The sequence below is a fragment of the Corylus avellana genome, chromosome 3 (assembly GCF_965113065.1).
Source record: "Corylus avellana chromosome 3, dhCorAvel1.hap1.2, whole genome shotgun sequence".
NCBI lineage: Eukaryota > Viridiplantae > Streptophyta > Magnoliopsida > Fagales > Betulaceae > Corylus > Corylus avellana.
Genome location: NC_142492.1, coordinates 19675246 through 19687932, shown reverse-complemented (window position 1 = coordinate 19687932; position 12687 = coordinate 19675246). Strand labels below are relative to the sequence as shown.

Below are 12687 nucleotides of genomic sequence, written 5' to 3'. Positions count from 1 at the left end.
GACATGGCAGTTTGAAGACCCTAGCACGTGTGGTACACTTGCGGAAGTGATGGCGAGGCCTGAGTGCGTGAGATGCACGCGCCGATCTTGGAGGCGCGCGTGAGGGGGCGTGGCTCGTTGGAATGGGCTGCAGTTGACGGTGCTGGAGTTGCCAAAGAAAGATCTGTCAATGGGTGTGCCGAGAGAAGCAAGCGAACCACAGTGGTGGCCTGTGGTAGAATGGTAGTGGCGGAGCACTCGAGACTTTGGGCGGCGCGTGTGGGAGCGTGAGAACTCCGATGGGACTGTGTGCGGTGGCTCTAGAACGGTCATCTTCCTAGGTTTCGAGCGGTATAGTGATCCGCTGAAAACAACGAGTAGAAGAGAGAGAATCGTGAAGGACAGAGCGAAAGATTTGCCGGAAAACATTAGCGAGGCCGGAAAAAGAAAACGGGATGCAAAAGAAAAAAAATTTATTAAAGGTGATTTAGAACCTGTGCTCTGATACCATGTTGAGAATAAGATTGTATACTGAATCACACTGAATAATGTACAGAAGAGGCCTATATATACAGGCTAATAAGACAGGCAATAAATATACATAACCCATGTGGGACAACATTACATATAATCTGACATTTTCCTTTCCGCTTGTTAAACACGTAGCAATTAATGGCAATGGGAGCATTTCTCTATATATAAATATATGCACCGTGATAACTCATTGCTTTAAAAAAAAAAAAAAAAAATGGGGACTAAATCATCACTACTATAAAGAAAAAATTGTTTCCACATAAAGCTTTGTATTACTTGACTTGCATGTATTTTGTACAGGGTTAAAAATATATATTTGTTAAGATCACAAGAATATCTAAGCAGTTATAAGCCTTTGGCTGGGTGTGAGAGAAAATTCTTGTGGGTTGAAGCCAACTTGGCCAATTCGCTTGCTGTGGCAAAATCACATTTCAACATAAGTGGAAAAGTTGAATCACAAATCACTCTCAAGATATTTTTGCTTACTTGCTCTCCTTCTCTCAAATCAACTACTGACTTAGGCATTGGAACTATCCCCCGCCGGCACACCCCGTATCACTCCTCAAAAAATTGTCATCAATAGTTTGGCGCCGTCTATGGGGAATATTTCAGAATCTCATTATATATATATATATATATATATATATATATATATATATATATATATATATATATCATTCCCACAAGGATTGTTGATTTTGCTTAGAATTGATTTTCTAAATTAAATATCAAGATTGTCACGAAATTGATATGTTGAAAGAAATAAAGATAAATGAAAGGGTAGGGCTCTGATATCCACCACTAATCATACTCAAATAATATAACAATATGCTAGTGTTCCAATCATATCAAGATTACTTAATGTTTACCAACCTAAGGGCATGGGCGTATACTCTAATTCTTTTCTTTCTCAAAAGATTTAGCATGGATGTATACTAAGTTGTTATTTAAGAAAACATAATTCAATGGAAATCGACAAACACATGAGGCCTAGGGCATGGATGTATACTCCCGGTTCTCCATGTTGATTACCCCAAGAACCCACAAAGATATCTTTTGTCACTCTATTAAGCACAAGACTCGGTCATCCAAATTGACTTAAATAACTAATCTATACCACATGCATATGTTGGCCAAACACATTCATATGAGGAATTCAATAAAGTAAGGAATAATCAAGTTAAGAATGACAATATGATTATCACAAAGGCGCCAATATTGAAATATTAAAGAAACATAATTGGGGCTTCAATCTAGCCCTACTAAAGTATTTAGTTACACATAATTAAAATAAAGGGAAAAGAAAGAACCGAAAACAACTCCTTGAAGTAACCTCCAAATTCTCCTCTTTTAAATTGTCTTGAATTCTATATCGAATTGTGTGGCTTAGAGGTCTATTTATAGGCTTAGAAAAACCCTAGAAGTCTTAGAAACCCTAGTAAACTCATAGGTTTAAGTCCTAGTTTAACTAGGACTTGGAAAACCTAGTTTGATGAGGAAAAGGATTCTGGCCGCATGTCTTTTTTTTCTCCAGTGCACGAGTGCGCTCGATTGTAGGAGTAGTGCGCTCGATCGCACAACTGCAATCGAACTTCTAGTGTTGGATGCTTGAGCCATCTTCTTGTGCTCGGGAGCGCAAGCTTGCACTCGCTCCTTGGCTTGGGCGCTCGAGCCTAGGTCTTGTGCGCTTGATTGCACACTTCAGCCTTTTCCCGAAATTGCCCTTGGACTTGTAGCTTTTCCAGAAATGTTTCCTTTTCTTCCATGACCTACAAAAACACAGAAAACACAAAAAGAAAATAAAGTAGCACAAACTAACAAAACTAAGAGATTAACATATATAAATTAATGGGCTAATATTTTAGCACTTATCATGCATATTAAGGTATAGCATGGACCAATGTAAAGATGACTTGTATAGTGTGATTTCAACTACTTTGATATTCCTTGGTAGATGCTCTAGTTGTAATGATTAATGTTTATAGAATCTTGATGTTTCCGCTGCTTAGTATCCTCTCTTTTCGAGGAGTAGAGATCCCTGAGCCTTGTTCCTCACGGAATAAGGCTGGGGGACGAACTATGAAGTTAGTTATGAGTTAATTAATTCCTAGGGCGTTATATTATCTCTCAACCATTATTTGAATATGGACAACCCATGATGCATTGACCACCCTCCATTATCCCTAAACTACCTCCCACTATCTATCAACCACCTCCTTATCTCTAAGTTACCTTCCACTATCCCTCAATCACCTGAAGATGGAATATGGAGAAAGTAGTTATATAAAACCCAATAAAAGAGATCGATCGAATCATTCTCAAAAAGGGACATTAGCTCATTACTATATTTTTCACTCTAGACAAAACATGCTAACTTAAGTATCGGAGAGTCTTTGGCCAAGGCTGGGACCCTTTGACGTTCTTGTTATTTTGCAGGCAATCCATCGTCGGTCAAGCCGTACCAAAAACTATATCAACATTGTTTGGAACCTTTCAGTCGAGCCGAGTTTTATACGAGTATGTCTCGTTTAATAATTGAGCCTAGTTTCGTGTTTACGAATAGCTCATTTAATAATCAAGTCGCGCACAAATCGAACTTTATCAAGCAAGCTCATGAATAACTTTATTCATTTATGCCCTAAACCCCTCAGTACACCGTACAATTTGAAATCATCGGATAAAAGAGTGGGAAATCCAACTGCTCGATTTTATCTGTTTGACAATGAAGATGAAATCATGATCATCCACGCTCTCTTCCTACACAGTGCGAAGAATTTAATGTACTCATGGTAATCAACTTTTTTGATCGACCTCCATGCTTTGATTTCCAAAAAAAAAAAAAAAAAAACATAAAAAATTACTCTCACTCAAACAAGAATTTTGTATTATATTTAATTTATTCACCCTTTCAAACATATTTTCTCAATCTTGTGTAACCGTCCAAACATAGTTTCAAAAGGTTTTTTTTTTTTTCTAAAAAAAAAAAAGGAAAAAAAAAGTATTCGCAATTTTAAAAACAGTAAAAATATATATATATATATATATATATATATATATATACAAAAGGATGCTAAAAAAAAGCACACCCAAACCAAATAAATTGTGAATATTTATTTTATTTTCTTGTAATTGCGACGCGTTCAAGTGCACTGGCGCGTAATTACAGGAAAACCCCAGGCAGTCGGCAGAGGGAGGGACTGTGGCACTCACCAACGGTCTAGGAGAAAATGATGACAATCCAGACTCGTGCATTTACTAGAAGCACAACAAAAATCCCAAAAGCAAATTCCAAGCAAGAATAGCGGAGATGATGATCTGGGCATTTCCACAACCCCCGTCTTTGCGAATCTGCACCGTCAAAAGTTCCACACGCCCATCAATTCTGTCTATCAAACAAACACGATGTTTATAATGCGAAAAGGCCTAACCTGGTGGATACCCAGCAGAGGAAAAAGAAAGAAGAAGATGAAGGAGAAGAAACCAGAAAGCACTTTTGCTGTAAAGTGCTGCAGTTGACTCCCATAGTGCACTGCTTCGGATTGTGACTCTCACGGTCTTGGACCACGTTCTTGCCTTCATCAATCAATATTATGCCTTTTATCTCTTTCTCTGTCTCTCTGTTTTCTGTCTCTCATCCTCTGAGGTACGTCTCTGCCTCTCCTTTTCACTCTCTCCCTTATCCGTGTCCCTGCTTTTATTGATTGCCATACGCGGGAGTGGGGGCTTATTTATTGTTTTTCCTGCTTCCCGGCTTAAAAGCTCAGTTGGGTATTAGTTAAATTCAGTTAATGTCACCGCGTGAGGCGACTCTTTCTTTTCTGGTGCGTGTTCTTGCTCTGTTCCTAGTTTTCCTTTTATCTCTGAGCTATTTGATCATTATTTTGATCTACCCAAGAGCGATTTTTTTGTTTTGCATCAAGATCATTGCCTTTGTTATTCTTAGTCTTGTCAACTTGCTCAAATGGCAAGGCCATGGAGTTCTCTTATGCAAAAGCTCTTTCACTTGGTACTACTGTTCATGTTTTTCTGTGTCATTCTTGTCGAATCTTTGAATGAAGATGGTGTTTCTCTTCTGGAGTTTAAGGGCTCCCTTGTTGATCCTGACAACAATCTTGAGAGCTGGAATTCGTCTGACTTGACTCCTTGTAACTGGATTGGCATAGGGTGTACAGATTTCAAGGTAACTTCTGTAAATCTCAATGCCTTTAACCTGTCTGGTACTTTATCTCCGACCATTTGTAATCTCCCTCAATTAACAGAGTTGAATGTTTCCACAAACTTCATCTCTGGTCCCATTCCTAAAGATCTTGCTCACTGTCATAATCTAGAGATTTTAGACCTTTGCACAAATAGGTTTCATGGAGAATTGCTGGCCCCAATCACCAAAATGGTGGCACTTAGAAAGGTTTACCTGTGTGAGAATTACATGTATGGTGAAATGCCTAAAGAGATTGGAGATTTAACTTCGCTTGAAGAGCTTGTCGTTTATAGTAATAATCTCACTGGCTCAATTCCTACTTCAATTGGTAAGTTGAAACGGCTTAGGATCATCAGAGCTGGTAGAAACCTTTTCTCGGGTGCAATAACAGCTCAAATTAGTGAGTGTGAGAGCTTAAAGGTTTTAGGACTGTCACAGAATAGGCTAGAAGGTTCTCTTCCTAGTGAGCTCCAGAAACTTAAGAATCTCACCAATTTGGTCCTTTGGCAAAACCATTTGTCTGGTGAGATCCCTCTCGAAATTGGGAATATCAGTGGGTTGGAATTACTTGCCTTGCATGAAAATGCTTTCACAGGAGTTTTACCCAAAGAGCTAGGGAAGTTAACCCAACTAAAAAGATTGTACATATACACCAACCAGTTGAATGGAACAATTCCAGTGGAACTAGGGAACTGTACTAGTGCTATTGAGATAGATCTTTCTGAAAACCGGTTGAGTGGGTTCATTCCCAGAGAGTTGGGCCAGATTTCTAGCCTTCGCTTGCTTCACCTTTTCGAAAACCTCCTACAGGGAAGTATTCCTAGGGAACTTGGACTACTAAAGCTGCTGCAGAATCTGGACTTGTCCATAAATTTTTTGATGGGTCAAATCCCACTAGAGTTTCAAAATCTCACATACTTGGTGGATTTGCAGCTTTTTGACAATCATCTTGAGGGTTCTATTCCTCCTCACCTTGGACTTAACAGTAACCTTTCTATTGTTGACATGTCCGCAAATAATCTTAACGGTAGCATACCTCCACATCTCTGCAAGAATAAAAAACTGATATTTCTGAGCCTTGGGTCAAATAGGTTATCTGGAAATATACCTTATGGCCTAAGAACATGCAAGTCTCTAATGCAACTAATGCTGGGTGACAACCAGTTTACTGGAAGCCTTCCTGTTGAGTTATATAAACTTCACAATCTTTCTGCTCTTGAACTCTATCAAAACCAATTCTCAGGGCTAATACCCCCAGAGGCAGGCAGGCTTAGAAATTTAGAGAGGCTGCTCTTGTCAGATAACTTTTTTGTTGGGCATATTCCTCTGGAGATTGGAAATCTAGTTCAGCTTGTCACATTTAATGTTTCCTCTAATCAGCTCACAGGAAGTATTCCCCATGAGTTGGGAAACTGTACCAAACTACAGAGGCTTGACCTTAGTAGGAATCAATTTACTGGCCATCTCCCAGATGAACTTGGGAAGCTAGTGAATCTGGAACTTTTGAAGCTTTCAGATAACAGATTGATGGGAGCTATACCAAGTAGCTTAGGTGGTCTGGCTCGACTTACAGAGTTACAAATGGGAGGAAATATATTTTCTGGTAGTATCCCTGTCCAGCTGGGTCAACTTACTGCTCTACAGATCTCCCTAAACATAAGTTATAACAAACTTTCTGGCCCGATTCCTGACTATTGGGGGAACTTGCAGATGTTGGAAACTCTCTACTTGAATGACAATCAGCTTATTGGTGAAATTCCAGCATCAATTGGTGAACTGCTTAGCCTTCTGGTGTGCAATCTTTCTAACAACCACCTGGTAGGAATTGTGCCAAATACCCCTGCATTCCGAAGAATGGATTCCACAAATTTTGCTGGAAACAATGGATTGTGCATCTCAGGCTCTAATCATCCATCAACAACTCCATCTTTTACTTCCAAACCAAGCTGGGAAAGAGAGGGTTCATCAAAAGAGAAAATAGTGAGCATATTCTCAGTTGTTGGGCTGATATGTCTGCTTATTATAGTGGGTGTTTGTTGGGCCATAAAGCACCATGGGCCTACTTTTGTTTCGCTCGAACAACAAATCAAAACTGACATGTTAGATAACTATTACTCTCCTAAAGAAGGTTTCACCTACCAGGGTCTCTTGGAAGCTACTGGCAACTTCTCAGAAGATGCAGTTATAGGAAGGGGGGCCTATGGCACTGTTTATAAGGCTCTCATGGCTGATGGCAAGGTGCTCGCTGTCAAAAGGCTGAAGTCCCATGGTGAAGGAACGAATGTTGATAGCAGCTTCCATGCTGAAATATTGACCCTTGGAAAGATCAGGCATCGTAATATTGTCAAGCTCCATGGCTTTTGCTATCACCTGGACTCCAATCTGCTCTTATATGAATACATGGCGAATGGAAGCCTAGGAGAACATCTACATGGAAATGAGCAATCATGTTTACTGGACTGGAATATTAGATATGGAATTGCTCTTGGAGCAGCAGAGGGCTTGTGCTATCTTCATTATGATTGTAAGCCCCGAATCATTCACCGTGATATAAAGTCTAACAATATTTTACTAGATGAAGTTCTTCAAGCACATGTTGGAGATTTCGGCTTGGCAAAGTTGGTGGACATTTCGTACTCATCAAAATCCATGTCTGCTGTGGCAGGGTCATATGGCTACATTGCTCCAGGTAAGGATATGACTAAAGGCTATTGATTACTACTTTTTGTTCTTATGCTTTATGTGCTCATCCTTCTCTCTCCTAGTGGTGATGCCTGTTATGTGCTTGGCCTAATAAATTGCTGTGATTGTCCAAGTAACACTTGCCATATTTATCTGATTAAATTCATATTGGAGCTCATACTTCTAGAAAGCATTTAGGAAAAGAGAAATTACAAACTACCAATCATTCAAAACCTCATTCCAGTCTTCTGATGTAAGCCAATCTTGCAGGGTTTAAGGTGTGTTTCTGATCATTCCCTCAGTTTCTCCATCATCTCTTTCTGATTTCCTTCTTAGTGTCGATTGCATTCCTTAACACTTTACCTCCAAATATAAAAATTCAGTGATTTTAAATGACAGTTGTCTATTAATTTTATGTTAGTTTTGTTGGTGGCTAATTAACTTTCATCATTGGGCATAGCTGCATCCTGTGAACATCATCAGGATTTTTTTTCTTCATCATTTCCATCTCTTCAGCAATACTCAACCAGTATTCGGGATGCATTGTAGGCAACCAGAATCATTTTCACCTTCTCTAACACAATTCTAGCATAGTTCCTTCATCATCTTACCATTTAGTTTGTTAATAGCCTTCAGTCATGTCAATTATGCCTCTCGTCAAACAATAATGCCATGAAATGTGCATCCTTAAATGAATGCATTCTTATCTTTAGACTTCTTCTCTAGACAACTGTTGTTGCGTGGACCTCAATCAGATTATAAATGTGGCATATCTTATTCAGAGATAAAAACTAATAGCGTGCTTACTACTCGTATGTGTTCAATTTTCAGTTATATGTTATAATACTGTTCTTGGAAAACATATTATAATAAATGTGTCAAGTGGTGCTTTTTAGAGAAGAAAAAAAAAACTCACTGTGAGATGTTTAAAAGATGGCATTGGAACTAATATTGACAATATATTTAACCCACTTGATCCTTCTAACCTTTTAATTTCTTGAATTTTGTAACAGAATATGCCTACACTATGAAAGTGACTGAGAAATGTGACATCTACAGTTTTGGGGTTGTTTTGCTGGAATTAATTACTGGGAGGTTACCTGTTCAACCACTGGAGCAAGGAGGTGATCTAGTCACTTGGGTGAGAAGAGCAATCCATGACAAGCTTCCAACAATCGAAATATTTGACAAACGGCTTGATCTGAGTGCGCAGTGGATGACCGAGGAGATGTCTCTAGTTCTCAAGATTGCATTGTTCTGCACCAGTACATCTCCACTTAATAGGCCAACAATGAGAGAGGTCATTGCGATGATGCTTGAGGCTAGGGTAGCCGTCGGCAATTCTCCATCATCTCCTACACCAGAAACCCCATTAGATGATGAGGATGCTTCTTCCAGAGGTTAGAAATTAAATTTTAAAGGCATACTTAAAATTTAATGGAGTATATCAATCTAGACTGTCTACCAAAAGTTCTTTTGAACTTTTGGTAGACAGTGTAGATTGATATACTCCATTAAAATTGCACTTCACACTTCCAATTTCGTTAAGGCTGAAATTGGAAGTGTGAAGTGCAATTTTAATGTAGTATATCAATCTAGACTGTCTACCAAAAGTTCTTTTGAAATTTAATTTGTTCATTCTCATGATGATACACTAGTTCAGTTGAATCACACAATAGTTTGCTAGTTACTATAAGACTTGATTTTGAAGGTTGGCAGCTACTCACTTAATTAGAAGGGGCTTGAAACTCTTTTTTTACATTTCATTGATTTGTACTTTGTGTTCTGTTGTAATATTGGTCAGTTTTGATAATTAATTATTTGGAGAACTAAAATTTGGTCTGCATGATTCTGAATTTTGTAGATTACTTGGAGCCGTAGTTTCCCCTCCATCCTCCAAGGGGAGAGAGCTTGCAGCACCCATGTATCCATTAACTTCTATGTTTTGAGCCAATGTCTTTGCCTGTTCTCACTTTGGATTAATCAGACCAATAATTATGATTTCCTCTTTGATCTTTGTTGTGCTGCTTCCACTGTCTCTGTCTGTCCCACTATAGCTGAACTCAATAATATCCTCTTCCATTCATTTCTCTCCCCTTCCATGGAAAACTATTCCCACATGCAGCACAAGCAACTCTGATTGACAAGCTCTTTAAATGTACGGAGACTATTCATTTAAATAAGGTAACCAACGGAGATGAATTTAATGGACTCTTTTGTTTTGTTATATAACGTGCATGGATTTCTAGCTTTTATTGAAGGTTTTTATATTACTGTAGAGCTTCAAATGAATTCACTTTACTAACATGTTGGGTTTCTGAGTTCAAAAATTATTTTTTAAGTTTTTTTCAGTACAACGATGGAGCCACTGTCTCTTCTATGTTAGGAGATGATTATATGGTTACTTTTGTTTTTTCTTTGGGAAAAATACACTTTACCCTCATAAATATTCACTTATTTGCACTTTTAACTCTAATATTTAAAAAGTGACATTTTACCCCCCAAAGTATCTGACATTAACACTCGACCCCCATGAAGTATACTTTACCTCCTGAAGTATTTTGAATTGACGTTTTACCTTCCTAAATTGACACTTTACCCCCCAAAACTTAGTTACTTCAAGAGGGTAAAGTATTAACTCAAAATACTTTAGGGGTAAAGTGTACTTCATGGGGGTCAAGTGTCAATATCAGATACTTTGGGAGCTAAAGTGTCACTTTTTAAACATTGGGATTAAAAGTGCAAATGAGTGAATAGTTCAGGGGTAAAGTGTATTTTCCCTTTTTCTTTTCTATTCTGTGGGTATATTTTTAATTTTGTAAAAAACAAAAAAGGTAAATGAATTGGATGGAAATATTTATTTAAGATGCGTTTGAGATTGCAATTTCCCAAGAATAATCTATGTTTTTGAAAGATATCGCAAGACATAAGGAGCAATTTGAAATAATATTGATTGCAATAAACATTGAGGCTCAACTAGGAAAAAAAAATTCATTTATATTAATGTCAATTCAAATGCAATAATTCCCTAAAGGATTTTAGAATCCAAAACAACACTTGTAATCTTTACTATTATTGTTGAGTCTCATTTTGTAGTATGATGCAAGGATAAATATTCTCTTGATCTCCGGCACTGCAAGAAATTTAGTCATTAGCGACAAGCTTATTAGTGATGACTTTTGGTAGCCATCACTAATACGTGCTTATCAGTGGCAATGACACAAAGGTTGTCACTAATATCGAAGCGGAAATTTTTTTCGAGCAGGGGATGTCATGAGAAGCAATTAGTGACGACATGGTTACTATTCACGACATCATTTGTCTTTGCTAAATACATTATAACAGTGTCAACTCATTTATCGTCACAAATATGCTATCTGAAAATTAATATATATATATAAGGCAGATCGTCGTTCATAAGCAGTCTAAAATAAACATTAAAATATGATAAGGATACTAGCAATGACCCTATTGTTGTCGCTAATATGCTATGTAAAATATACCTTTGAATACGATATGCATATTAGTGACGACAACATCATTGATTTCCTTATCTCAGTAACAACCAAATAGTCGTCATTGATATGTTATGACAACCCCTTTTTATAACTAAAAGCCAAATCGTCATAATATTATTACCTTACGTACATCTCATAAACATGAAGTCGTAATATCAAGTTCTATAACACGTAGCGGAAACATTTAGACATTTAACATTACATAACACATACAGATGAGACTGATGGAGTTTCCTGAAAAATGGATCAGACTGATTATGGGGTGTGTAAGTACAGTTTCATATTCCATCTTGATAAATGGTAAACCTGCGGGGAACATTCATCCATCAAGGGGTCTTCGACAGGGTGATCCACTCTCCCCTTATCTTTTCTTGATTTGTGCGAAGGCCCTCAGTTCTATACTCACTCAGGCGGAGAATAAGGGGGTTATCACTAGGGTACCTTCTTCCAAGAATGGCCCTCGACTAAGCCATCTTTTCTTTGCAGATGACAGCCTGTTATTCTGTAAGGCAAATTTGGTTGAGTGGAGACGCATTACTAACATTTTAGAGAAATATGAAGCGGCATCGGGCCAATGTTTGAATAAAAATAAGACATCCATTTTCTTTAGCCGGAATACTAGTTTGGAAAGAAGGAATGAAATTATTCAATTGTCAGGCCTCCAAGCAACTCATAGTTTTGACAAATATTTGGGCCTCCCAGCTCTTGTGGGGAAATCCAGATACCAGTCCTTTAAGTCTATCAAAAACAAGGTATGGAGATGCTTAAACAATTGGAAATATAATTTTTTATCCCAGGCGGGTAAGGAGGTTCTCCTTAAGGCGGTTGTACAGGCGATTCCCACGTATTGCATGAGTGTGTTTCAGCTTCCATTGGTGTTATGTAGGGAGATAAATGGAATGATGCAGCGATTCGGGTGGGACCATAAGGAGAATTTTTCGAAAATTCATTGGATGAGTTGGGAAAAAATGGGTGTTGCTAAGTCAAACGGAGGGCTGGGTTTTTGGGACTTGGTTATGTTTAATAAGGCAATGCTGGCCAAGCAGGTGTGGAGACTTCTTACCAAACCAGAATCCTTGGCTGCCCGTGTTCTTAAGGCTAAGTATTTTCACCATAGTTCTGTTCTGGACGCTTCAGTGGGTTCGAGGCCTTCTTATGCTTGGAGAAGCCTCATGGAATCTCAAGAATTACTAAAGAATGGGTTGTTATGGAGGGTAGGGAACGGACAGGACATCAAGATATGGGGTTGTCGTTGGCTTCCAACTCCAATTTCCTTCACTGTGCAGTCGCCTAATAATGGTTTTGATGAAGAGGCTAGAGTAAAAGATTTAATTGATCAGGATACTAAGAGGTGGAATAGTAATTTAATCTTAGCCAATTTTCTAGAAGAAGAGGCTAAGGTAATACTCAATATACCATTGAGTCCTCTCCAACCCAAGGATCGGCTAATTTGGAGATGCACCACGACAGGGGAGTTCATTGTTCGAAGTGCGTACCATATGGGAATGGAGATGGCTGCTTCTCTACGTAGTAGTGGATCGAACACGGGAAAAGGTACAAGTGTGTGGAAGGTTTGCTGGCAGCTACAAGTTCCAAAGGTTGTTCATTTGTTTATGTGGAGAGCTCTAAACAACCTTCTCCCCACAAAGGTCAATTTATTTAAGAGGGGTGTGATTCAGGAAAAGAAGTGCCCGGCCAGTATGTTATAGGGAGGAGGAGACCTTGGAACATATATTGTGGAGCTGTCCCTCGGCTAACGACGTATGGGGTTGTGGC

General features: G+C 38.5%; 1 protein-coding gene across 1 annotated transcript; it reads left to right on the top strand.

Annotated features, from left to right (window-relative positions):
- Positions 1-3685: 3685 nt before the first annotated feature.
- LOC132176157 (Leucine-rich receptor-like protein kinase family protein) lies at positions 3686-9606 on the top strand. Its single transcript, XM_059588286.2, has 3 exons — positions 3686-7400; positions 8407-8793; positions 9258-9606. Exons 1-3 carry the CDS (start codon positions 4475-4477, stop codon positions 9272-9274), a joined length of 3330 nt encoding a protein of 1109 aa, XP_059444269.2. The 5' UTR covers positions 3686-4474; the 3' UTR covers positions 9275-9606.
- The last annotated feature ends 3081 nt before the right edge of the window (positions 9607-12687 follow it).

Excerpts from the sequence above, each read along its gene's own strand:
- LOC132176157 (XM_059588286.2), top strand. The coding sequence starts at position 4,475 with ATGGCAAGGCCATGGAGTTCTCTTATGCAAAAGCTCTTTCACTTGGTA. Across the intron at positions 7,401-8,406 it reads ATATGGCTACATTGCTCCAG|AATATGCCTACACTATGAAA; the intron begins GTAAGGATATGA and ends ATTTTGTAACAG.